Source organism: Caenorhabditis elegans, chromosome IV, assembly GCF_000002985.6.
Source record: "Caenorhabditis elegans chromosome IV".
NCBI classification, from domain to species: domain Eukaryota; kingdom Metazoa; phylum Nematoda; class Chromadorea; order Rhabditida; family Rhabditidae; genus Caenorhabditis; species Caenorhabditis elegans.
Window position 1 is genome coordinate 13,521,884 of NC_003282.8, and position 27,363 is coordinate 13,549,246.

Consider the following 27,363-nt stretch of genomic DNA (forward strand, 5'->3'; position numbering starts at 1 on the left):
CCTGAAAATATGAAAAGTAAGAAAAAAACTAAAAAAAAATAAGAAAGCGACACATGACGCCTATCAAAATGCATTCTCGCTCCAATCAAACAACAAAGTTTTATTGATTTTCAAAACGAATAGCGGTGGTGAGGGGTAGTGTGTATTAATAAAATACAATAAATGGAAATTAAGTGAGAAAAAAAAATGTAAACTGTTAGTCAATGATCCTTTAGTTCCCGTACTTTTCGTAATAATGACGCTTCTCCTGAAAAAAAAAAAAATAATTTTTTTTCAAGCTGTGGGGAATTTATTAACAATTTTTTTTGATAATAAATCGGAAAAATAAAAATTCAGATTTTTAAAATGTTTTTGAGAGAAAATAGAGCAAATTGTTGAAAATCAAAAATCTGGAAATATTTTTAATTAAATATGTGCAAAAAAAGACGATAAAACTATGAATTTATCAAAAATACGTTGATTTATGGGTGAAAAAGGAGAAAATTTTTTTTTTTTAATTGAGAAAAGACCGGAAAATATAGAAAAATTGAAATGTTCCAAAAAATCAAATATCGAAAAACAAATATTATCGAATTTTCGACTTTGACTTTTTGGAAAATTTCAATTTTTCAATAATTTCCGGTCGTTTATCTATAAAAAATATTTTTTCTTTCTCACATAAAAAACAACAAATTTTTGAGAAATCCATATTTTTCTCGTCTTTTTTGTATTTTTTAAAAGAAGATTTCCAGATTTTCGAATTTTTCAATTTTCTCAGAAAAAACATGAAAAAGTTTCGTTTTTTATTGAATTTTTCTAAAACATCGTAAAAAATTATTTTAAAAACTGAAATGATCCGAGTTTTTCTGGAAAAAAAACTTCGAAAAAATCGAAAATGCTAGATTTTTTATTATTTATTTTCGGACTTTCTCTGAAAAAATGTTTTAAAAATCGAATGTTTTTCTGCAAAGCAATTTCGTAGTTTTTTCGCCAAAAAAAAAGTCCCCTACCCTCTGGCAAGCGTCAATATTTCTCTCCAGATCGTCCAACAAATCCGGCGAAATATTCTTAATTTGCTGTCTAATATCGTTGTTAATAATCATTTGAGCAGCAGTGTCAGTGAGTTCAGCCAGTTTTCGAACCATTCTATTATAATCGTTCGACATTTCCGAATAATGCGGTGGCGCCGGCGCTCCGTTGAACGAGCTTTGAGATGATGGCGGTGGTAGTGGTCCAGATGGTGCTCCGTTATATCTCGGTTGATAGCTCTGCTGTGAGCTACTCGACTGATAAACTGGCGGCTGATAAAAGTTTTGATGATTCATAGATCCTCCTGCAGAATGATGACTTTGCGATGTTGATCTACCATCTCCATTATGTGCCGCCGAACGATTATCAAAGTTTTGATGAGAACTTTGATAACTGCCGACTGGAGAATATGGTCTCGTAGGTCCTCTCGAAGACAACGACGATTGCTGCTGCTGCTGCTCATTTTGCCCGAAATTCATATGAGCAATTCTTTTCTGAATCGAAATATCGTCTCTGACCTCTTCGATTGTGTTTCCGCGAAGCTGAAATTTTGAAATTATTAAATTTCGAGTAGCTTCTGTGGCTTTTTTCTCTAGAAACGGTGAAAAATTTAGACTTAAAAAATATTTATATCCTTTTTGTTAAAGTTTCAAACATTTCAAAATGAGCAATTGCCAAAATTGCCGGAAATTTTGGAAACCGGCAGTTGCCGAAATTGCCTGAATTGTCGGAAATTCTGAAAACCGGCAATTGCCGGAAATTTTAGAAAACGGCAATTGCCGGAAATTCTGAAAACCGGCAATTGCCGGAAATTTTAGAAAACGGCAATTGCCGGAAATTCTGAAAACCGGCAATTGCCGGAAATTCTGAAAACCGGCAATTGCCGGAAATTTTAGAAAACGGCAATTGCCGGAAATTCTGAAAACCGGCAATTGCCGGAAATTCTGAAAACCGGCAATTGCCGAAAAATTCCAAAACAGGCAATTGCAGAAATTGCCGAAAATTTTGAGAACCGGCAATTGCCTGAATTGTCGGAAATTCTGAAAACCGGCAATTGTCGGAAATTCTGAAAACCGGCAAGTGCCGGAAATTTTAAAAAACGGCAATTGCCGGAAATTTTGAAAACCGGCAATTGCCTGAATTATCGAAAATTTCCAACATCGGAAATTGCCGGAAATGTCGAAAAATTTTGAAACCGGCAATTGCCGAAATTGCCGGAATTATTGAAAACCGGCATTTGCCGGAATTGCCGAAAATTTCCAAAACCGGAAATAGCCGGAAATTTTAAAAAACGGCAATTGCCTGAATTATCGAAAATCCAAAATCGGAAATTGCCGGAAATGTCGAAAAATTCCGAAACCGGCAATTGCCGAAATTGCCGGAATTATTGAAAACCGGCATTTGCCGGAATTGCCGGAAATTTTAAAAAACGGCAAAAATCGTAAAAATGTCCAAATAAACGTACATTTCGCCGATCCAAATTCTCGTTTCTCACAATATAGGCATTTGAAGTGGCAAGAATTTCATGGAGCTCAAAGTAATATGCTGAAACAAATTGATCCGAAAAATGACCATCCACGATTTCACGTGGAACTTTTCCGTATACAAGTCGACAATATCCAACAAGATTCTCCGATTCTCGTTTTCCTTTATACGTTTGACATACTTCTACTGCAGTCATACTGGGATTCAATGGAGTTTTTACCTGCAAAAATTATTTTGTTTAATTTAATTTAAAAGCACAGCTATTTCTTGAGTGAGTATAGCCATAAAACAGCATTAAACAGAGATTTTTAAAGGGTGAGTAAATACCGAAATATGTGGAAATATTTTCAAATTACTCCAAATTTTCCCCTGATTCCGAATATCTAAATGAAAAAATTCAAAAAAAAATTTCCCTGATTTTATATTTCAACTTGAAATCGCTTGTACATCCATGAGATTTTTCAAAAACCGAATTTTCACGCCAGAGACGAGCCATGTGTCGATTTACGAGATTTCCAATCTTGCTGATTTCTGTTTTTCAACGAGTTTCCTTCATTTTCGTCAGGGTTTGCCAAGGTTTTTTTGAAAATGTGTTTTTTAAATTTAATTTAACATTATATTATCAAAAAACAAACAATATTATCAATGCTTAATCGAAAATTTCGTTAGTTTTTTGATAATATAATGTTTAATTGACTTTAAAAAACACATTTTCAAAAAAAAAACTGGCAAAACCCGACGAAAATGAAGGAAACTCGTTGAAAATCGGAAATGAGCATCCGATAAAGATTGAAAATCCCGTAAATCTACACAAATCTCGTAAATCGACACATGGCTCGTCTCTGGCGCAAAAATTCGGCGTTTGAAAAATCTCATGGGTGTACAAGCGATTTCAAGTTGAAATATAAAATCAGGGAAATTTTTTTAAAATTTTTTCATTCAGATATTCGGAATTAGGGGAAAATTTTGAGTCGTTTGAAAATATTTCTCCAACTTTAACAAAATTCCTCCAAGATTAAAACTGCGACCAATCAACGACTCGCTCCGCCCACTTTTTAACCAATCAGAGGGAGTGGGCGTGATATCGAATTTTGGAGAGAATTCAAACAGGAAATTTTTATTGGATTTTTCATTCTTTCTCGATTTTTTTTGTATTTCTTTTGCGGTTTTTCTGAATTTTAGACTTTTTTTTTGGATTTTTTGAAGCAAAATCCTCAAAATCGCTCCAAGAGAGCGAATTTCATTAGAAAACTACTAAAAATGTTCTTTTTTTTTGAAAAATGTTTCGAGAAGCCTTCCTCCGTTCATTTGGACATTTTATTTTGCACATTTTAAGCTATTTTTAAAGAAAAAAACTTACGTTACTGGCCATAACAACGTGACCAACATCATTGGAACGTAACACCAAAGCTTCACCAAATGCCAAACGTTCGACGTAACGTTGATCAACATTACACAAATCAAATGTGAAAAGCGATGAGAATTCCGAACGATCGACTCGACCATGATTCTCCGTATTCAATATTTCGACAACTTGCTGAAATTCTCAATTTTAAAGATTTTTTTCAGAAAAAAAACACGTTTTTGTTAATTAAAACCTACAGTAATCTCAAATGGAGCATAATGAGTGGCTTTGTGAACTTCAATTGGTCTATACATGAAGATATAACTGTTTCCGACGATCGTTGATTGGCTATGCGTATTCCTGAAATTTTTTGTAACTTTAAAAAACCATTAAAAATGCTGATAATAAGTACCAGTGATGAATGGCGGCTGCTTTTTGACCACTCAAGTAGACTATTTGCGTATTTTTATCAACTTTCTTCATCACAACTCCGACCTCTTTACGATCCACAGAGCTTACAGAGGTTCCAGCGTTTGAACGAGTCTCCATTGGACGATGATTGTCTTGACTGGAAATTAAATGATTATTTGAGTGATGAAGCGAGAGAGAGAGAGAGAGGCCATTGCAACTTTTTTTTGCCTTCTTCCTATGTTAAATATGGAATGTGCAAGGGTCGTCACTTTTTGCGCACAAAGTGTCACAAAAAATTAAAAAAGTTGGGTGTGCACTTTCGTCTGTAACTTTGCTGTACCTGCACATTTTTCAATTTTCTTTTTTGTAGGAAATAGACAATCGCTTTTTCTATCTTTCTATCTAAATGGTTATTTGATTTGATTTTATCTTTTAAAAGAAATTCTTGATGAAACACGAAAAAATCACTTTTTTCGCGTGTCGTGTCGCTTTTTTTGCACACGTTTAGAGGTCATAGTATAAAATGTTTTTGATAAGGTAACTGTATATCTGGGATTGTTAAAAATTTTTAGTTTTTGCAATTTCATCAATTTTGAACTGAGTTATGATGATTTGAAAATCGGACTCGAAAAATCCCGGAATTTCGAAAATTGCGTTGAAAACATGTTTAACGTTCGTATTTTTGTTTTATTTTACATTATCAAATGTAAATTTTAACGTAGAATTCGTTTTTCTAAATAGTTTTCTCATTATCCAACCGGAAAGTTACGAAAAAAGCATAAATTGACGATTTTTCAATGAAATTGTGCGCATTCCCCCTTGTGTTTTTGGTGTGCAAATTAGTGATTTTTGAGATTCTTTCGCCTATAAGTCGGTCAGTTTGGCACTTTTTGGGGTAAATTTTTCGAAAAACGTATTTTTCAGGAAATTTACTCTTCAAAAATATAATTTTTTTTACAAAAAAAGTCAAAAATAACTTCAGAAATCGCAAATTTCATGATTTTCTCAAAAAAATGACGTTTTTGCTGGAAAAATAAAAATTTTTCCACTACCGAATGGGATTTTACGTTAAATTCGTAATTAGTACATAAATACCAAATGCAAGCTGAAAGCGCAGTCCTCTACGATCATTTTCAACGATTTTAGTTTATTTAATTTTTGACCTCGAAATTTCAATTTCCCTCTTTTCCTGGACCAGTTTTTCACTGAAATGTGAATGTTGTGTCCTAAATCTTATTATTTTTGCTATGAGAAGCGAGACAAACCAAAAAATTTTAGTCTTGAGTTCCTCGAGCCGCGTTCCTGAAGTTGTGGGCTTCAGGCCATGCTCAGGAAGCTCAAAAGTTCATTCTTCACCAATTTTTAAAATTTCAAATGCTATCATATTCTCCTTTTAACGCTGATTTCAAATATATACTTTTCTTTTTCTAATTCTTGTTATGAGCTGAGTTACGGCGCTTTCAAGTTTCAGCAATGACTTTCCTCCCCTTTCTCTTGCCTCCTCCCTCTCATGCATAGGGTGGCTGTAATATGGTCTCTAATTACTGTTACAGGATCAGATATGTATATTTTACGACATATCTCTTAATAGAAGAACAAAAGACATCGCCACATTTGTTTTTGTAAGAGGTCCCCAATGGGCTGTAAAACAGTCTATCCACCTTTCTTCCTGCAACATTTATTGTAATTGAGGGGTTGAAAATTATTATTTTAATTTTCAAATAAAAATACATTAAAATTTTTTTTTTTAATTTTAAAATAAAAAAATCCTTTTTAATTTTAAAATAGGGGCCTGCTATGCCAGTAGGCTTTCACTGCCGGGTCAGAGCGCCGCAGGCGCTCTGAATCTAAATTACAGGCAGAGCAGGCCGTAGGCCTGCTATACCAGCCTGCTTGTACTGCCGGGTCAGAGCGCCGCAGGCGCTCTAAATCTACATTGTGTACTGCAGGGAGACAATAAATATTTTTAAAACAGTAAAAAAAAACACACAGGTTCGAGGCGAAGCCGAGAACCTGCGCCAGCTACCTAATCTGGTAGAGGAAGCAACGCAGGCCGCAGGCCTGCAGTGCGAGACCAAAAACATTGCCAAGCGCACGTTCGAGGCGAAGCCGAGAACCCGCGCCAGCTAGCGGACTCGCCCCATCCCCACCTCTACTAGCGGGCCCCATAGGGCCCGCTAGTCGAACGAGGGCTGAGAAAAAATGCGAAAAATCGGTGTTTGCACACAATACACCGCATTTTACGACATTTTCTACTTGCTTTGTTTTCTTGTGTTTTTCACTGATTTTTCCCGTGTTTTCTTATTAAAACTGATAAATACATTTTTTTGTTAATGCTAAAATAATTTCCAGATGAAAAAATTGTGAATTCAGCCGGCAAGTAGCGGTGAAAGTGGTCAATGTAATATGATGGATTACGGGAATAAAAAACCCAAACTTTTCCCCAAACATGATACATATGATGTTTAGATGCTAAAAGTACCTGATTTTCATAACGAGACCGCTGAAAAAGTTTTGAAGTTTTCAAAATTCAACTTTTTTGGTGAAAAAGTCGAGATTTTGGCACAAAATATTGAATTTTGAAAATCTAAAAACTTTTTTAGCTGTCTCGTTATGAAAATCAGGTACTTTCAGCATCTTAAAAGCATATATACCATGTTTCAGAAAAAGTTTAGTTTTGGTATTCCCGTAATCCATCATATTACAATGCCCACTTTCACTGCTACTTGCCGACTGAATTCACAATTTTTTCACTTGGAAATTGTTTTAGCATCTGCAAAAAATATTTATTTATTAGTTTTGATAAGAAAAAACGGAAAAAATCGGTGAAAAACGAAAGAAAACACGCAGAAAACAAAGCAAGATAAATGGCCGCTGAAATTTGTCGGGGACTCGGCCATGGCCTAGAAACCTTTTTGCCTCGTCCCTCGTTCGAAAAAAGTTGCAGTGAGAGGGTGTGGAACAGAGAAGAATGCATGCGACGAGAGACGACGAAACGCACAAAAGAAAAAAGTTAGTGACTGATAAAAAGTGAATAAGTATTAATGCACACTTCTTCTCGGGGAGTACACGAACCCTGCGTTAATCTACATGCTCCAATTCGTCCGACAAAACTCACGAATGAATTGAAATAGTGTCCGCCGGATCATGATATGACTGATATTGCATCGGTGGTTTCTCCTGATACTGCCGGTCTGAGCGATACGAATTTACAGATTGTGGGCCTCCTGAAAATTGTTTTTCGATTTTGAAATTTGATTTAATTGAAATTTCAAACCTTTTTGGAAATCATCGTACACATTTTCATCGTTGTACTTGTTGATGGGCTCCGGTGGCGATGGTTCTCTGTGAATCATTGGAAGACGGGCGGCCCAATAGCATTTGTTCATTAGATTTGTTGTAAATCCCAATGTGATCGGGTTTCTGAGTCGTTCGAATTCAAATACTTTCGATCTGAAAAAAAAAGAGTTGTTGGATTTGGAACAATATTTTGAAATTCATACTGCTCATTGTCCGACCCATAAATACTCGAATCAGCCACCACAATTCCCAGTTGGTCGTGTTCGTAGAATCGATTATTGTCTTCCGAATAGATCAGCTTTTCCGGCTTCATGATAAGATACGCTTTTACCTGAAAAAATGTGTTTTTTTGTTTTTTTTTCAATTTTAATGAAGCTAGAGAGTTCTATATCAGGTTTGCCGGGTTTTTTTTTGAAAAACTGAAAAACGAAAAATGATAGTTTTTCAGGTTTTTCAATTTTTCAAAAAATAAAAATTGGGGTTAATTCGGCAAAAAAGTGCAATTTCCGTTTTTGAAAATCGAGCACCAAATTCGGTACTTTTTACGGAGAAACTGGGAAAAATGAGCCAAAAATTGAAAAATTTGGCGAAAAATTACCAAAAACTGTAAAATGTTGCCAAATATGTATGAGCAAATAATTTGGAAAATGGTGAAAAAAAAGGAAAATTGTCATTTAATTTAAATGACAATTTTCTTCCATTTTTTGCTATTTTCCAAATTTTTTGTACAACATTTCACAGTTTTCGGTCAATTTTAGCCAAATTTTCCAATTTTCGGCTCATTTTTCCCAGTTTATCCGTTAAAGTTACCGAATATGGTGCTCGATTTTCAACAACAGAAATTGCACTTTTTCGACAAAATCTGACGTCACGTGGTGCCAGGCTTTCCCACTAAATACGGTCTGATCTACAAAAATGCGGGAATTTTTAGGCCAATATATGTGACGTCAGCACGTTCTTTATCATGTGAAATCAGTTGAGAACTCTGCGTCTATTCTCCCGCATTTTTTGTAGATCAACGTAGATCAAACCGAAATGAGACACTATAAGTGTCATTTTAGGGCATAAAATAGTCCTAATAATAGAAAATAATTGAGTTAAAATCGGCAAAAATAGGGCGTAAATAGGGGTTGCATTTTGAATGAGAAATACCGATTTTGGAGTGTTTTCAGAATTTTTCGGTATTGCAATATGCTGAAAACGAAATTTTTTTGTTTTTCGATTTTCCAATTTCTCGAATTCCTCAAAAAAAAAGAAAAAAAAAAGGAAAAAAAAATGTAGATCATACAATAAATCCGTTGTTCCGCCAGATAACAGTTGTGGACAATGAAGCAGGCTTCTCAGTCATTGAAGCACCAAGATTCTTTTGATCTTTAGTTCCTGGAGAAAGAATTCTGGAAATAAATTAGCCCATTAATTTCCAGTTTTCAATGAATTGAAAACTCACTCAACACGAATATTAACCAAATCTCCAACACTCGGATATCCTCCATTTTGAGAAAATGTTGGTGTTGACTTGAAAACGACGTCTCCAAAGCACGTCCAAACACATCCAAAGTAATTTCCACGCTTTTCCATATCAACTACTAAACCGGTTACGTGTGGTGTCGTCTGGAATTGGGAGGTAATTTTAATTGGGATGAAAGGTGCCGATTTTTCGATTTTTTATTAAAATAAAATTTAAAAAAAAACCAAAATTTTAGATTTTTCAAAAATCGAAATTTTTTAGTTTTTTTTAGATTTTCAGATATTTCTAAATTTTGTTTAGATTTTTGAAAAATTAGCTCGAAATTTTGGTCATTGTTCATCATTGTAGAAGAATTTTTTTTATGTTTTTGCACATTTTTGCACATTTTTTTCAAATTTTTTTTTGTAATTCTTTTTTTTTCAGTTTTGCACAGTTTTTTGCACATTTTTTGCATGAACATAAACAAAATTTGGCTTGAATTTTATTTTCAGCTGTTTTTCAAAGTTTTTTTCAAATATGCCCACAATTTTCGAAAAAGAGCCAAAAACATCTAGAAAATAGGTTGAAAAATAGAGCATAATTTTAAAAAAAAGTTTATAGCCTTTTTTCGCTTAAATTTTCAAATTCCGGGCAAAAAAATGACCTAGTTTTTCCAATTTTCATTTTTTTTTGTTTCAAATAGCATATATATCAGTGTAATTTGCAGAAATTCAACCCAAAATTCTCACAAATCTCTTGGTACTGCCATGTTTAGAACCATTCCGTGGTTCATTTGGAAGCCGAGAGATACTTTTCGCGCCAAGACCATTTTTCCTGCTCAATTGATAAATGTTATCTTCATATTTTCCCATTACTTGCAAGTAATGATCCAAGTCATCGATGAATTGTCTTTTAAGTGGAGCTACTGCTTTGAAACATGCTTTCAGTGGATCACCGTATTGTACCCTGAAAAATCCAAAAATTAACTTTTTTTTTGCATTTTGCAGCATTATACAACATAAAAAACACGTTTTCAAGATTTAGTGGAAAACGAGATCTACGAAAATATGATCTACGAAAAGTGGATCTATCAAAACAAGATCTACATTTTCAGGATCTGGCGTGCCAACGGCGGTTTTCGCAGTTTTCTCGAAGAAAATCGAAACAACGATGCTCCAATATTATGCATCGCGCGTTGTTTAGCGTTTTCCAGAAGTTTTTTTTTCAAAAAAAGCTTTTCTGGACGCTAAACAACGCGCGATGCGTAATTGTTTTGGTAGATCTCCAAATTGTAGATCTTATTTTGGTAGATCTCCAAATTGTAGATCATGTTTTGGTAGATCTCCAAATTGTAGATATTGTTTTCGTAAATCTTCTTTCCGTAGATCTTGTTTCCGGGTAAATCTTGAAAACGTGATGCCTCCTCGCTTACATTGTAATCTGAGTACTGTAGACGGTTCCAAATTCAAAATCTCCAGTTATTCGAGGAATCTCCACAAATCCATATCGATCCGATACACCGACTTCCTTATTGTATGATTTGTGCTTTGGATTTGACGAGAAAATCACGTTTGCAGAGATCTTCGGAACATCATCAGACGAGAAAACTGCCCCCTCACACTCTGAAACTCGTGCCGATTGAGTTTGAATCGACGTCTTTCCATAATTATTTCCAGCCGCTATGAACTGGAAAATTCCATATGGACGAAGTCTGCAAAGAGTTTTGATGACATTGAAAATTGGTGCTCGCCAACTAACGGAACGGTTACTCCAGCTGTGCAAATTGTCATAAGCTTCAACTGAGTCGTCTCGAAACCGACACATTCGTCATTGTCCACGTTGAGCACAATTACAGAATGATCTACCCCGACTTTTGAAGACGAAATTGTGGACGAACTTGATTCGGACAGAGATTGGGGCATTCTTCCAAATGTTCTGGAATTAATAAAAATATATGTTTCAAATTTTATCGTTTTATTGGACTCAAAATTGCATGAAAACACCGAATTTCTTAATGAAACTTCTTGAAAACTTCTCTTTAAAAAATTTATGGCGGCTCAAAAAATGACTTTAAATTAGTTAAAATTTGAAATTTGACCAACTTGTCAAGTGGCTGGAAACTGATTATTAATTATCATGAGTTTTCAACTCGATTTAGGTATTTTATTTTAAAAAAAAACCATCAAATCATGAGAATCCCTACAAAATCCCTGTGGCCCGAAATATCTCCTAGCAACTTCTTCCGTATCATTGAATAAAATAAAAATAAAAAATTTCGAAAATTAATTTCAGTGTTCAGCGCGCGCGAAAATTTATAACTTTAATTTTGCATGACGCGTCAAATCGAGAAGAGAGAAACGGGAGACGCAAAAAGGCCAAAATATGACATTTTTCGTGTTAAAACTTCACGTTTCGCGTCTCCCGTTTCTCTCATCTCGATTTGACGCGTCATGCTGAATTTAAGTTATTAATTTTCGCGCGAGTGCTACTGAAATTAATTCCCGAGATTTTTTATTTTCATTTTATTCAATTGATACTGTAGAAGTCGCTAGGAGATATTTCGCGCCACAGGGATTTTGTAGGGATTCTCATGATTTGATGGTTAAAAAAAAACCTAAATCTAATTGAAAACTCACGATAATTAACTTATATAACCAAAATTAGACGGTGATTTCAAAAAAATTAGTTTCCAGCCGCTTGACAAGTCGGTCAAATTTCAAATTTTAAAAATTTTTCGGCCATTTTTTGAGCCGTCATACTTTTTTTTGGATAAGTTTTGAAGAAGTTTCATCATGAAATTCGGTGTTTTCAGACAATTTTGAGTGCCTTTAAAATGATGAAAATTCGAAAAATTGGCAGTTCGTGGCATAAGCTGAGCTTAAACTTAAACTGAGCAAGGCCGGCCCAATAATCGGCTTTTTTATGAACTTTGCCTGTTTTTTGAGACAATTTACAGAAAAATCTCCAAAAATGAAAAAAATAGAAACCTTGATTTCACACAAAAGTTGTCAAATCTACGAAACATTAAAATAACAAGAAATTCATAAATTTTCACATTTTTTGCTCAATTCTGATATTCTATTGATAAAAAATGGTTAAAATTCATTTCAAAAATCAAGCCCGTAAATCGACACAAGTGCTACAGTAGCCTTTTAAAGGATTACTGTAGTTTTCGCTACGAGATATTTTGCGCGTCAAATATGTTGCATAATACGCATTCTCAGAATTTTGTGTCTCCGTAATAGAATATTGAGACGATTTACAGCAAAATCTCCAAAAGTCAAAAAAAAAAGAAACCTCGATTTCACACAAAAGTTGTCAAATCTACGAAAAATTAAAATAATAGGAAATTCATAAATCAGGCAATTAATTCAGTTCACGCGTCCTTACTTTTTCGGTTTTTCCGAGTTTTCAGCTGAATTGCTCTCGGACATTGTTTCCTCCGAGGAAGCTGAGCTCTCAATCTGTGGAAGAAACACAGAATCACTTTCCGACTGTGTTAGAGATTCATCATTCACTCCATTTTCTTCAATTTTAGCTTCTTCCACTTCTGGATCCGCGGGCTCTTCGGCTGCTGCTACCGGCTCCAGCTCAACAGCAATCTCTTCAGGTGTCCAATCTTCCCATGTTCCTTGCAACTCTTCAAAATCATTCAATTTTCGAAGAAACGCTTCATTTTCTTCTCCGGTCAACTTTTCTCCAATATCAGATATTTTGAACAATGGAACGTTGTTCGCCTCGCTGTCTATTATGTTACTGAAAAATTGAAATTTTTTTAATTAGAAAGGTTTTAAATAGTTTTAAAATGCTCAAAATAGCCCCAGAAGACAGAAATTTTGCTCCAGAAATCCAAAAAATATCAAACTTTCTCGATTTTTTTCGTTTTTCTCTGGTGCGTTTTCTGAATTTGAGACAAAATTCGCAATATTCGGCCATTTCTGAATTTTCCGTAAAAAATTGTTTTTTGGTGACAAATTGCTGAAATCTATGTTTTTTGTTGTGAAAATTCGGGAAAATTTGAGTCTCAAGTAAAAAATCTCAGAAAAAAAAATGTTTTGAATTGGAATTTTCAGTTATTTTGATTTGAAAAATAGCAATTTTGAGCAAAATTACTCAATTTCCATCGATTTTTCGGTAAAACACTAAAAATTCTCGAAATAGGGATAAATTCTAATTAAAATCTAAAATTTTACCAACTTTTTCTAAATTGTAGATGTTGAAAATTAATTTTCACCCAATTTCTCCACTGTTTGGCACAAAAAACTTGAAAAATTCTATTAAAGTTTCAGTACCAAAATCTGAGAAATATTTTTCAAATTACTCCAAATTTTCCCCTGATTCCGAATATCTAATTGTAAATGAAAAAATTCAAAAAAAATTCCCTGATTTTATATTTCAGCTTGAAATCGCTTGTACACCCATGGAAATTTTTCAAACGCCGAATTTTCGCGCCAGAGACGTCATGTATCGATTTACGAGATTTGTGTATATTTACGAGATTTTTAATCTTTATCAGATGCTAATTTCCGTTTTTCAACGAGTTTCCTTCATTTTCGTCGGTTTTTGTTAAAGATTTTTTTGAAAATGTGTTTTTAAGGTCAATTAAACGTTGTATTGCTAGTTCCTTGATAATATATTGTTTAATTGGCGTTAAAGGGGGAGTAGAGTTTGTGAGGAAATATATGTTTCTGACTCTAATTTTGCCCCTGATGCCGAATATCGATGTGAAAAAATTTAAAAAAATTTCCCTGATTTTATATTAATTTTTAAAATCCGAAAATCCATTGGATGCCACTATGTGAGTTTTCAAACGCAAAATTTTCCCGCCAGAGACGCCCCGCCCACGAAACCGTGCCGCACGTGTGGGTTTACGAGCTGAATATTTTCCTTCTATTTTTATTTGATTTTATACCGATTTTCGTTGATTTTTTTCATTTTTTTGGTGTTTTTTATTGAAAATTTTGTGATTTTCGTAAATTTATTCATATTTATTAATAAAAACAAAAACAATTCCATTAAATATCCCATTTTCAGCGCAAAATCGACTGGAGGCGAGGAAAATCGTCTGGAGATAGAACGGATCAACAAGATTATTATTATATCATTAATAATATTTATCAATTTTCTTCTGAGAGTCTCATTGAGACTCTTATTTACGCCAAGAAATAAATTTAACATTAAAATTGTTCATTTTTGAAAAAAAAAATAATAAAAAAAACACATTTTTTGGAAAAAAAATTGTCCTCGAGGATCCTCCGGAGCGCGTCGAATCAATGTTTCCGGAACTCTGAAAATTAAATGTTTGTATTATTGCAGAACCCTTTTGTTATTGAGATTTATAAGATTACAGATGAGGATGAGGATGAAGATAGAAATTTGCCGACAACTTCGTCATGCCGCTGATTTTTTTTGATGTTCTACGCTTAAATTTTCAGCGAACGAACTATGTTTTATATTTTGATTGTTTTTAAATAATATTTGCCATAAGAAATTCTCACTTTTCCAGGAAACGTCGTTTCGCCGCGATTTTCCTCGTCTCCAGTCGATTTTGCGCTGAAAATGGGATATTTAATGGAATTGTTTTTGTTTTTATTAATAAATAGGAATAAATTTACGAAAATCACAAAATTTTCAATAAAAAACACCAAAAAAATGAGAAAAATCGACGAAAATCGGTATAAAATCAAATAAAAATAGAAGGAAAATATTCAGCTCGTAAACCCACACGTGCGGCACGGTTTCGTGGGCGGGGCGTCTCTGGCGGGAAAATTTTGCGTTTGAAAACTCACATAGTGGCATCCAATGGATTTTCGGATTTTAAAAATTAATATAAAATCAGGGAAATTTTTTTAATTTCTTTCACATCGATATTCGGTATCAGGAGCACAATTAGAGTCAGAAACATATATTTCCTCACAAACTCTACTCCCCCTTTAAAAACACCTTTTCAAAAAAAAAATGGCAAATACCGACGAAAACGAAGAAAACTCTTTGAAAAATGGAAATCAGCATCCGATAAAGATTGAAAATCTCGTAAATATACACAAATCTCGTAAATCGACACATGACATCTCTGGCGCGAAAATTCGGCGTTTGAAAAATCTCATGGGTGAACAAGCGATTTCAAGTTGAAATATAAAATCAGGAAAATTTTTTTGAATTTTTTCATTGAGATATTCGGAATCTGGGGAAAATTTGAAGTAATTTAAAAATATATTTCTCAGATTTCGGTACTGAAACTTTAATAGAATTTTTCAAGTTTTTTGTGCCAAACAGTGGAGAAATTGGGTGAAAATTAATTTTCGATAGCTACAATTTAGAAAAAGTTGGCAAAATTCTAGATTTTAATTAGAATTTATCCCTATTTCGAGTAAGAATGCGAATTTAAGTTTTTTTGTGAGGGTGATTTTCAGCCAAATTTAGCCGTTTTTTCAGGAGATTTCGCTCCACCAATTTCGATAAAAATACACACATTGCCAACTCCACTCTATACGTGACACCTCGTTCCATCGATTCTGCTGCAACATTAACTTTTCCAAATGTATCAGCAAATGCAACACTCTGAGGATAAGTAATGTGAGTTTCAATCGATGAACATGCCGCTTTTGCAGAGATCTGAAAATATACCATTTTATATTGCTGAATATCGAAAAAAAAGAAGAAAGCTAACCAATAATTCGCCATTTTCAATTCTCGTCATCTCACATTCTCTGTATTCTATAGCATCCGGCCGGGGATCAGGGAAATATGTATCATTTTCGTAGTTGTACTCGGTGAAAAGTATGAGTTGACCGGCTTTTGCTCTGAAAATTTGGAAATTAAAACTGAGGAACAGTTCAAAACGGTATTTTGAGTGGTAAAAACCTAAAATTCGAGGTTTTCGTGTGAAAATTCGAGAAAAATCATGGGAAATTTGATAATTTTGCTCGAAAATGCTATTTTTTACATCAAATAACGCAAAAATTGGATTTCCTGGACTAAATAAACGAAAAATTCCGATTTTTCTGAAATACGCTCGAAAAATTGCTCTTTTCCAATTTAAAACATTTTTTCTGAGATCTTTTACAAAAAAATCCCGTTTTCAGCAATTTCTCACCTAAAAACTTGATTTTTTTGACGGAAAATTTAGAAATAGCCGAATATTTGAATTTAAAACCTATTTTTCTGTGAAAAAGTCTTAAAAAGCGCAAATTTCACAGAAAAATGCTTTAAAATTGGAGAAAGCTCACGAACAGCTCAAAACCACTTTTTAAGTGGTAAAAAAGAAAAAACCCCGGAAAAATCGGCGGAAACTGAGTAATTTTGCTCGAAATTGTAATTTTTAACTGAAAATCCCGATTTTTCAGTAAAAATTGCTCGTTTTCAATTTAAAACGCTCTTTTTCCGAGATTTTTCCCTTGAGACTCAAATTTTCCCGATTTCTCATGAAAAAACTTGATTTTTTAGGGAAAATTAAGAGATAGCAGAATATTTAAATTCAAAACCATTTTCTCTGTGAAAACGTCATATAAAAAACGCAAACTTCACAGAAAAATGCTTCAAAATTGGCAATTTTGGCAAAATTTCGCCAAAAAACCCCGGATATTCGAGTTTTCCAGTTTTTTACTGTAAAAAATGATTTAAAACACGATTTTTCGATTAGAAATACATAAAATCTTACGGAGAGCCGACTGGAAGATGAACTTTTATTGAAGATTCCAATTGTTCAGAATAACAGATCGCAGAATTTGTCTCCTCGTTGTCAAATAGAATAATTGCGATCACTTGTGAATCGCTCATCTTTTTCGGTGATAACCTGTTAATTTCCATATTTTAAAGCGAATCTTGAGGCACTTTTCGCGAGAAAAACTGAAGTTTATGTGTGTGTGTGAAGGGGATGCGCGTGGAAAATTCAAGGCTGTGGTCGTCTGCGTCTCGAAAAAAAGAAAAATATAAATATTTTAACTCTAAATACGAAATATTCCGCTTTTTGCGCCGAAAAACGCCTTCAAAACCAAATTTTTTTGAAAATACTCGATTTTTCATCAAATTTGACGAGTTTAGGATGGTAAAATCAGTAATATACAGCATTTTTTGTTGAAAAATCAGATTTCTCATTTGAAAAATGCGTTTAAAATATTAAAAAAACATCTTTCAAGATGAGAACAATCTGAAAAGGCAAAAAAAACAAAAACAAATCATCGTGTGCAAACACTGTGACGCAAAGTCACGGACAACTACTGTAGCCCACATGAAATTTTTATTAACATTTTCAGGTCTAGAATTCAGATAAATTCACGAAAGTCTATCAAAATTACCTTAATTCTTCAAGTCTGTTTTGCTCGAAAATTTCCAGTTTCATCATGGTGTCAGATGTGTCTTTGTTTGCCAAAAATTTGAGTCGCCCGGTCACTTTGAAAAGTGGATTTCCGCTTTCTTGGTAGTTTAGGTCATTTCTGCAATTAATGATCGACTTTTTGGATGATAACCCCTGAAAACGTACACATAAATGAACGCTTTATAAACTCCTGGTCCGGTAGGTGGAGAATCCGAACAATCAACGATTCCATACCAATCCGCGTACCCCAGATCTCTGTTATAGGTGAGATAGTTCGGATTGTCACCGAAAGCTATCCAGCTCTTGTAATATACGACCTGTTCATTTGTATGAGTGGGTAGGATTACACAATCTGCCGGTTCAGGTTCTTTGATGGTTGAGGTGCTGGCATCAATTTTCATTACCCCATCTTCTGTCATCACCTCATTTTCGATGAAGGTCAGGAAAAAACCTGGCCGGGGCCTGAAAAATGATAAAAGTGCACGGCCATGTGTCGATTTACGCTGTATGTGTACTCCTCGTGGAGAACTGTTAATTTTTGCAGTAAAATTCTTGATTGTAGATCATTTCCGATAAATTGTTTTAAATTTCAGATTTAAATTGCTGATTAATATTTTATTTATCTTTTTTTTTCAATTTAAAGTGTAAGAAAAACGCGAAAAAATGGAGTACACAACGGTTCATCAATAGAGCGCGTTTAACAACCTAAAATAATTAAAATTTAAATTTTTCCCAGAAGTGGGCAACAACTTGCCTACGTTTACGAAATAAATTAATAATTTTAAAAAGTGTTTAATTTAAAAAAAATTCAAACTCGACAATTTCCACTCAAAATCTGTAAAACCTTCTCCTCGAGGAGAACACTCGCTGCGTAAATCGACACATGGCCGTGTTAGAGTTTTTTCACGGCCATTCTTCTATCTCCACTCATAAAGGTGTGTTCAACTTACTCCAATTGTTGCTGCCCTTCGATGCGAGCCCAAAAGAACTCGTGGCTCTCCCTTTTAAAACAGCCAAAGACGTCATTTTCTTGATCATGGTGCAGGATGAGTACTCGGCAGGAGGACATTATGCTGAGATATTACAAAAAATTTGAAAAAATAGCGTTAGAATGACGGGGGGACGAGAGATTCAAGCAAGTGGTGTCAGACTGTCTCGTTACAGTTTCATCTACAAAAAATGTGGGAATATTTTTCCAGAAAAGTTGTGACGTCAGCACGTTCTCATCCATGCGAAATCAGATGAGACGTCTGCGTCTCACCTCCCGCATTTTTTGAAGATCAAACCGAAATAAGACATTCTGACTGTGTGCAAAGAAAAAACAAAAAAAAACAAAAAAAAAAGATCAAAGTGTGAGAAACAGGTTACCGGCGAGAAAAACAAATTTTTAGAAATAAAAAACAACACAATTTTTGAACCCGAAACCTTCCACAAAATGCCTGCCTACATGCCTACTGGTAAACTAAAAGAAACACCGGAAATCAGGCAAAAGTGTAACCACGTATGCAAGCAGGCGTGAGGTATGGGATATTTTTGTATTTTTCTTTTTTGCGTAAGGTGAGTAGGCAGGCAGGTAGGCGTACCGGTAGGCGTGAGGTAGGCACGTAGACCTACATTCAGGCATGGTGTAGGCATCAGAACTTGCCTGTCTACCATAGAACAACCTATAAATTAGAAAAAAAAATAGGTCGCGTAGAATGTTTTTTTTTTCAAATTTTCGTAATACCTCAGACACCTGTCCAGTTATGAAAGATTATTATCTGATCTAAATATTAATTTTTGAGGCGTTAAGAAGTGCCAAACTTTCTACGAAAAAACGAAAAAAAAACCAAAAAAAAAAGCAACTTTCAAATCGAATAAAAGAGAGAGAAAAGAGAGAGAATAGAGAAATAGACAACTGGTCGTTTGCTCTGTTGTCATGATTTACGACAGATGACCTTAGGCCTGAACCTGATAATGTAATTTTTTATTGCGCTCGTTACAAGTTACCGAGCACTAAAATGGCAAAAACACCATAAATACAAAAAAATAAAGAAATCCAATACATTTTTTTTGAAATACTAATCTTATATCACACTAGGCTAATTGATCGGTTCCTCTACGATAGACACATTCTCATACCTACGTAGCCACACCACGCCTGCCTACAGTTTGTACCATGTTTTTTATAGCTTGACAGTAGGCATGTAGGCATGAAGTAGGCAGGAATTTTCTTGCCTACTTGGAAGGCTTGTTGCCACAAGTTCTGATTGAAGAAGTTACTGTAGCCAAAAAAGAGTTTTTTTTAAATCTATCTATAACTTTTAACATGAACAAACATAAATCGGCAATTTTAATTTTGAAAAAAATCGTCCAAAAACTCTTAAATCTTTAGAATTTTAAATCAACAGCTAAACGAGGGTTTTCCGGTCATTCTTCCATTATCAAAGAGAGTTTGGAATCCTATTAAAGTTACTTCTATAGGTTACAGCCTATTTTCGGGAAAATTACCAAATTTAATATTCAGCTGAATATTCAGCAATATTCAGCTGAAATGAATTCAGCAAGTAGCAAAACCTAACTTTTTGGAAACGTTGGAAATCGAATGAAAATAGATAATATTCCAAAAAATGGAGACACGGAAAAGAAGAGGAAATGGAAATAATCACGGGCAGGAAATGAATAATGCTGCAAGTCAAAAGACGGTGAGAGACGCAGAGAAATAGGTGTCCTCCCAGGAGGAGGAGGAGTTTGATATGTAATTTTTTAGGCCAAGCAATAAGAGGGGTATAGTGCAATGTTTTTCCAGTTGCTCACGGTACCTTCAAGCTGTGACCGCACGTGGTGTTAGAGTGTCTCACTTCGGCTTGATCTACGTAGATCTAAAAAAATGCGGGTGAAGAGACGCAGAGTTCTCAACTGATTTCGCAACAGCCTGACACCAAACGACGGGCAAACTGTTTTTGTTTTTTCACAAGTTTAAGCTAAAAATAAAAGTAATCTATATTCGAAACGACAAGAAACCCGGTAGATGTCGGTCCATGTTCTCACTTGTCACAAAATTCCCTAAAACTGTGGAATTTGTGCAACAGTTTTTTTCGTCAACTATAGTCTCGAAATTTTTGGAATTTTGAATTTTTTGGCTATTCCCGAATTTCAAAATTTTCGGCAATTAGGCAAAATAGTTCCCATAAACTCAGAAAAACCAGTTGTTTTGATTTTTCAATAGGGGAATTGAAAAATTATTATCGAATGCCAATTTAAAAATTAAAAAAAAAAAGAAATTCGTCAATTGCCGAATTTTCGAAAAAAAAAGTTTTAAAAAAACCTTTTTTTGCAAAAGAAGCCGACATTGGCGAAAAGAAAACATTTCGCATGATTTTATTAATAGCAACCAAACATTTTATTTCTCTTCTCACTTTTGCTGTACCCCGCCAAGAATAAAAGTATAACCCCTGTGATTTCTTTGCTTTAATCACCTGCTTGCCAGTTGGTCTAGAATCAATCATATCTTACTGTCCTACAAATATTCAAAAATTATATCTTAAAGGCGGAAGAAAAATATCTTAAATTTCAAGTTTTTTTCTATTTGTGAACAATGACAAACGTCATTTAACTATTTTGAATCAAACAAATGACACCTGAGATGTTATCTGTCAAAATTGAAAAAAACAACGTTTTCATTTCTAAACTGCATCACTTTCAAAGTTAAATAAATACATTCAAATTTAATTCGACCGCTTCAGATTTTCTAACAAACTCCCAGACTACTCAATTCCTTCGAAATTAAGATAAATTCAAAATGTCAGAAATTGCCGAAAAATGAAAACTTTCGGCAATCGGCAATTTTGACAATTGTAGGTTCTGTTCATTTTCGGCAATTGGCAATTTCGACATTTGCCGGTTTTGTAAATTTTCTGCAGTTGCCGGTTTAAAAAATTTTCGGAAAACGGCAATTCCGGGAAGTGCTGGTTTTGTAAATTTTCGGAAAACGGTTTCTCCGGCAAGTGCCGGTTTTGTAATTTTCCGGAAATTTGCGATTTCGGCAATGTACGGCAATGTACGGCAAATGACAATTCCGGCATTTGCCGGTTTTGTAAATTTTCGGCAATTGACGGCTTACAAAATTTCCGGCAAACGGCAATTCCGGCATTTGCCGGTTTTGTAATTTTCCGGCAAATGGCAATTTCGGCTGATACATCTAGAATAGTGCAACAACGTTCTTCATAGCATAAACTCGTTTATCTTTTCAAATAATAACTTTTCACATAACTAGTTATTTTCCAAATGCTCCGAGCACTCTTTCAATTTTTCTTCCAATGCTTGTAGTCTTCTCGGATTATAACCTCTCAGTGTTTCCTTCAACTGCCTGTTGTCCAAAAACTTTTTAATCGCATCGCACAGAGATTCCATCATATCATTGGTTCGTTCCAATTTATTTTTGAATTCAGCAGTTTCACCCAAACTAATTGAAGATCTGGAAGATACTGGAGGCGCCTGCGAGTGATAATATTGCATGTTGTTTGACATGCTGTGTTGTTGTGCATTTTCTGTTTGATAACTATTTGAACTGCCTGCTGGTCGTTGTTGCTGAGCAAAATGTTCTTGTTGAGCACGTTTCTTTTGCATCTCAATATCGTCATTGTGTCTTTTCACATTATCAGCAGTGTCTCCTAACTGGAAGTTAGATTATTCTTTAAAAGCAGAGTTTGGGAAATAAGGATTTTGTATTAAAAATATTCCAATAAGTACATGGTGAAGCTACAAGCGGATCAATGACATTTAAAAAAAAACAATTCTTGAAGAAGTGGTGAAACGGGAATTTTTTAAATTTGAAAAAGTGGAAATTATTATATAGCAATTTCAAATTTCAACTAATTTTAGGTCATTTTTGAGCCATCATAGCGTTTTTTTGAGACATTTTCAAGAAGTTTCATCATGAATTTCGGTGTTTTCAGACAATTTCGAGTCTAAATTTTTTAACCTAACTTTGAAAAAAATCGGAACGAAACTAAAACAAGTTGTTCAAAATAACTGTGACGTCACAATTCCAAAAATGAGGTTGTAAACTTTTTCCGTGTGAAATATGAAATGTTTAGCATTTTTGTAACGTGTTTAGTCAGTTTTTATCAAAATTCTAATGAAAATGTAAAGTTTTTAGCAACACATCAATGACAGATTAAAAAATACAATTCTTGAAGAAGTGGTGAAACGGGAATTTTTTGAATTTGAAAAAATGAAAATTATTATATAGAAATAAAAAATTCGACTACACCTAAAGTTAGTTTAAACTTGATAATTAAATAGATAATTAATTTGTTTACCTAAAATTAGACGGTGATTTAAAAAAAGTTTCCAGCCGCTTCACAATTTGGCCAAATTTCAAATTTCAACTAATTTTAGGTCATTTTTTGAGCCGCCATAACTATTTTTTGAGAAGTTTTTAAGAAGTTTCATTATAAAATTAGGTTTATTCAGACAATTTCAAGTCTAACTTTGAAAGAAAGGGAAAAAGAACTGTCTAAAATAACTCTTGAAGAAGTGGTGAAACGGGAATTTTTTAAATTTGAAAAAGTGCAAATTATCATATAGCAATAAAAATTTCGACTGTACCACCTTTAAAAAGTTTTTCATGAGATCAAATGCTTACGTTTCCAATCTCCAACTGTTCTTGTCTCTTTCTATATAATTCGCTGGCACCAACTATTTCCACCAATTCCCATATAAAAACTTCCACTTCTTCATCTTCAGAAATCCAATGAGAATCGACCATCATTCGTGGTACTTGCCTACGCACAAATCGACAGAAACAACAAATGTTCTCGGCCACCTTCCGGTTGTAGTAATTCTGTGCCACGTTCAGAATGGATAGCTGATTTTGTTGGGGACCTAGTACCTGAGAAAGGAAGAATTATTTTCTTTCAAGGTTTCAAAAGTTTCACACTAGTTGTGTTCGGCAATTTCGGCAAATCGACTTTTTAAATATTTGCCTAGTACGGAAAATTCGGAAAATTTGCCGTGACTCGCTAAATCGCAATATTTTTTGGAGCTTAAAAATTGCCAAAATTAATGGATTAAACTAAGTTTACTGGTTTTTGTTCGATTTTTGGCTAATACGCGTGTGAATTTCTTGAATTGAAAAATAAAAGAAACACGATGTTATGTTTTGTTTCATTAAGTCTCTGATCAAAACCATTAGAGATTTGAACAAAATTTTTATAAAAATTTTTTCATTTGAGTTTCAATATTTGCCGTGCTCGACAAACGGCAAATTCGGCAAATTTGACACAACATCAATTACATCAATTCATAATGCTAAAATATTGTGAACTCACACTATGTGCCAACATAACATAACCAACAATTTCGCAGCTGAAAATCGGATTTCCTCCGATCGTTGTCCATTTACTAAACTTTCCTTCAGGCCGAGAAAGATCGACTTTGAACAATGCGAAACATTCTTTTCCAACGGTTTTCACCTCATTTTTTTCATTGTTAACATTATTTATTGCCTGAAAAGAGAAATCACTTAAAGATTGCATAGTTGTGCCTACCGTAATCTCAAATGGTGCCCAATGAGTAGTTGCTTGAACTGGAATAGGCTTAAAACTACAATTGAAAACACTTCCCAGAGAAGTTGTAATTTGATGTTTGGACCTGAAATCGTCAATTTATGCATGCTGAAAAACAGGTACCAAAATAAGTACCAATAATGAATCGCCGCTTTTTGAACGCTTCGAAGATATACAATTTGCATTATTCCATTTTCATACGTGACCATTCCCATTGATTCTGGAAGTATTGGTGCAGGATTTGGGAGTTGGGGCTCACTGTAAATTGGGTAAACTTTTCAGTTGTTTCAATGATTTCTTACTTTCTTATAACTTGATCTGATGAGCTGGAACTTCTGCCAGAATAATATTCAGTTGAGCCTCGCGAATTTGCAGTTTCAAGCGGTTGATCAGTACGTCCAACACCACTGAACTCTCCATAAATGCTGTTAGTTACCGAGCGTTGCTGGTTGATTTGCTCTCTATAGGGAGCCTGATTTTGTACAGTTTGCGGTTGTTCACTTAACCTGAAATTGAAGCTTGATTGCGACGAGTAGTTATGATCAGAGGCGCGCGGCAATTTTTCACCGGCAATTTAGAAAATTCGGTCAAATTTTAAACACTTTCACGGTTGTTCCAAGTCAAATAAAAGTTATTTTCAAACAAACACCATAAGTTATACAAATACGCACAACCAGGAACTCAGGTAGGTAGGCAGAAGGTAGGCGTCTATGCATAGAAATGATATCTTACTTTCTTGCCGCCGGTACCGGTTGTGGTCTCAGACTATCACACGAAGATCTTCCAGTGTAGGAATGATTTGAAGATGGTTGATGTGCCGACGGCAGGATAGGATAGGCAACAGTTTCAATCAAACGAGTTTGTTTTCTGCAATTATTTTAAAAGTGGAGTAGCGTCAGTGGGAGTTTTGTCTAAATAAACATATTCCAAAAAATTTTAGATTAAAAAAAAATTTCAGTCAAAGTTTTGGCAAATTGTCAAATTTTTGAGTATGAGCTTTAAAGGAAATCCAGTGCGATGTCGCATGTTCCGACCCCTAGAATGTTTTAAAACGAAAAATAAAAAACAATATTAAAATATAGAAATTGTAGGAACAACCTTTTTTCGGCCGACTTCCAAAATTTTTGAGTGGCAAAAACTGAGCAATTTTCATTTTTTTTACAGTAATGGAGTTATTCAAGTAATGTTGCAACATGTATTTAAATGCATTCATGACGTCACAGCTGTATAAAAAAAACATGTTTTTTAAAATGTATTTTAACACAGTAATTTTTCTGCACTTTTTAATTTTCCGCCACTATTTGAATTACCCCATAAACTAAAAATTTCCAAAAAAAAAGTTTTACTATGATTTTTTGCCATTTTGGAACCATAGGAGTGCTTTTTAACAGTGTCTTTTTAAACAGGATGAAAAAAAAAACTCACGTTGTTCTCTGAATATCTGCAATTCGTTTCCTTTCAAATTCCATCATTTTCAAACGCACTTCCGCAGCATCTCGATTATCAATTACTCCTACTAGTTGAACAGCTTTCATTAGACATTCGCCTGTATTTTTATAATCTAGGTCATTTCTAAACGTGGTAAAAATTAATTATTCAACTTCTGATAATAAATGAACTAACACTGCGATTAAATATTTAAAAAATGCGACTTTAGTGTTTTTTGCTTTAAACTGTGAACAATTGACGGGACCATACCAATCGGCGTATCCAATATTCCGATCATAAGTGAGATGACTTGGATCCGAACTGAATCCAATCCAACTTTTAAACATGACAACATCGGTTTTTTCCTTTGGCAATATGACACAATCTTCCGGAGCCGGCGGTTCGATAACTATGGTTCCGCACTCAGGACTTATGAAGCAGACACCGTCAATTTGAACAATTTTCAGATTTTCGACAGCCAGAAATTGGCCAATTTGTGGCCTGAAACTTTATTGTAACACTCCAATAACGTTTAGATTTTTCGAAAATTTCAATAAAAATTTGGTATTTTCCACATTTTTGGCACATTTTATGCACATTTTTGCACATTTTTTGCACATTTTTTCCACATTTTTTGCACATTTTTTCCACATTTTTTGCAAATTTTTAAACGCTCCATATATCTAAAGTTAAAGTTTTTGGCAATCGGCAACCACCTGCCGATTGCCACACAAGTTTTTTAGGGTTCAAAGTTGTAAGTTAAACTTTCACCAAATTATTGAAAAATGAGTCACCGGTTTCGAGCGTCGAACTCTGATGCACCAAGCACCTCACTCAACGCGCAATCAGCAAATTTTTCTCTCAAAAAATTGGCTAGGCAGGAAAGTAGGTAGGCAGGCAGGCAGGCAGGCAGGAAAGAACATGAAATAAAACTTACTGTACACTTTCCACAAGGTTTGCGTGAAGAAGTTCATGGGTTTCACGGTTCAAACAAATAGCTTCCCGATTCAATATATCATATTTCAAGACAAGAAGCCTCGTTTCCATGTTTTAGGCTGAAAATTTGAGGAACTTTTGAACTGGAAACATTGAAAAATTGAATTGCTATTGGTAAAAGTAACTTTGAAAAAGAGGCAAACAAATAATGAAATGCTTGGTTTTATTTAAACATAGTGATAAAGTTTGAACGAAAAAATCACTGATAAGGCAAGCCAGCGCTCTCGTATCACTTCGAATTACTTCCATTGTGCCTCATTGCAAAAAAAATTCAAATGATTTGAAAATGAAAGAGCCCGAAACCGAAGAAATTGTATCTCTTGATTTTTATAATTTTTTCACGGAACTTTTTGTGCATTTTTTGCTCAGCAAGTGGATGTAGATTGCACAATTTTTTGATCTTGCATTAAAAAAAAATGTAATGTCTTTATTCTATATATTTACTCTAATGTTCTGCCATTATGAGTAAATATAAAACTCTTCAGCATAGTCAAAAATACCAGAAAATGACAATCAAAGTATAATAGCTTGTACGGAAGTATTTTTTTAAAAATTGATAAAAATAAATAAAAGCTGATTTTTTCAAAAATTCAAAAGTATGGGAAAATCATATGGAGTCATTCTTTTTTATTTCATAAAACTCTTCAGCATAGTCAAAAATACCAGAAAATGCCAATCAAAGTATAATAGCTTGTACGGAAGTATTTTTTTAAAAATTGATAAAAATATATAAAAGCTGATTTTTTCTAAAATTCAAAAGTATGGGAAAATCATATGGAGTCATTCTTTTTTATTTCATAAAACTCTTCAGCATAGTCAAAAATACCAGAAAATGCCAATCAAAGTATAATAGCTTGTACGGAAGTATTTTTTTAAAAATTGATAAAAATATATAAAAGCTGATTTTTTTCAAAAATTCAAAAGTATGGGAAAATCATATGGAGTCATTCTTTTTTATTTCATAAAACTCTTCAGCATAGTCAAAAATACCAGAAAATGCCAATCAAAGTATAATAGCTTGTACGGAAGTATTTTTTTAAAAATTGATAAAAATATATAAAAGCTGATTTTTTTC

General features: G+C 34.0%; 2 protein-coding genes and 4 non-coding genes across 9 annotated transcripts; 1 reads left to right on the top strand and 5 right to left on the bottom strand.

Moving 5' to 3' along the window:
* Nucleotides 1-86: 86 nt before the first annotated feature.
* On the bottom strand, nucleotides 87-18,382 carry rsd-2 (the record flags this gene model as incomplete). Of its 4 annotated transcripts, NM_001047487.3 has the most annotated exons (21): nucleotides 87-247; nucleotides 990-1,550; nucleotides 2,474-2,713; nucleotides 3,854-4,030; nucleotides 4,096-4,198; nucleotides 4,251-4,406; nucleotides 7,368-7,476; nucleotides 7,527-7,702; nucleotides 7,753-7,880; nucleotides 8,838-8,943; nucleotides 8,997-9,160; nucleotides 9,746-9,962; nucleotides 10,429-10,707; nucleotides 10,755-10,931; nucleotides 12,387-12,752; nucleotides 15,469-15,611; nucleotides 15,667-15,799; nucleotides 16,657-16,791; nucleotides 17,294-17,431; nucleotides 17,479-17,775; nucleotides 18,264-18,382. In NM_001047487.3, the coding sequence occupies 21 exons, from the start codon at nucleotides 18,380-18,382 to the stop codon at nucleotides 212-214; spliced, it is 3,960 nt and encodes a 1,319-aa protein (NP_001040952.2). The 4 variants fall into 4 exon arrangements, with proteins under 4 accessions (NP_001040952.2, NP_001040953.1, NP_001255749.1 ...); NM_001047488.4 differs by lacking the exons at nucleotides 17,294-17,431; nucleotides 17,479-17,775; nucleotides 18,264-18,382 and having other exon boundaries at nucleotides 212-247; nucleotides 16,657-16,775; NM_001268820.3 differs by lacking the exons at nucleotides 12,387-12,752; nucleotides 15,469-15,611; nucleotides 15,667-15,799; ... (2 more) ...; nucleotides 17,479-17,775; nucleotides 18,264-18,382 and having other exon boundaries at nucleotides 212-247; nucleotides 10,755-10,918.
* A 3,139-nt stretch (nucleotides 18,383-21,521) lies between these two features.
* Nucleotides 21,522-26,347, bottom strand: F52G2.3 (RSD-2 N-terminal domain-containing protein). Its single transcript, NM_070210.7, has 10 exons — nucleotides 26,230-26,347; nucleotides 25,488-25,793; nucleotides 25,290-25,436; nucleotides 24,597-24,731; nucleotides 24,167-24,370; nucleotides 24,000-24,122; nucleotides 23,847-23,949; nucleotides 23,628-23,804; nucleotides 22,943-23,188; nucleotides 21,522-21,969 (listed from the first exon to the last, which is right to left on the bottom strand). Exons 1-10 carry the CDS (start codon nucleotides 26,337-26,339, stop codon nucleotides 21,565-21,567), a joined length of 1,956 nt encoding a protein of 651 aa, NP_502611.2. The 5' UTR covers nucleotides 26,340-26,347; the 3' UTR covers nucleotides 21,522-21,564.
* On the bottom strand, nucleotides 22,044-22,064 carry 21ur-6256. The gene has a single exon (NR_056893.1).
* Nucleotides 22,440-22,460, bottom strand: 21ur-7017. The gene has a single exon (NR_056894.1).
* Nucleotides 22,444-22,464, bottom strand: 21ur-14238. The gene has a single exon (NR_056895.1).
* On the top strand, nucleotides 25,152-25,172 carry 21ur-13874. The gene has a single exon (NR_056896.1).
* Nucleotides 26,348-27,363: the final 1,016 nt, after the last annotated feature.

What these genes read in the sequence shown, in the direction of transcription:
- F52G2.3 (NM_070210.7), bottom strand. Translation starts at nt 26,339, where the DNA reads ATGGAAACGAGGCTTCTTGTCTTGAAATATGATATATTGAATCGGGAA. An exon ending in AAAGCGGCGATTCATTATTG is followed by an intron (nt 23,950 to 23,999) that starts GTACTTATTTTG and finishes TGACGATTTCAG; the next exon opens with GTCCAAACATCAAATTACAA. An exon ending in AACAGTTGGAGATTGGAAAC is followed by an intron (nt 21,970 to 22,942) that starts GTAAGCATTTGA and finishes TCTAACTTCCAG; the next exon opens with TTAGGAGACACTGCTGATAA.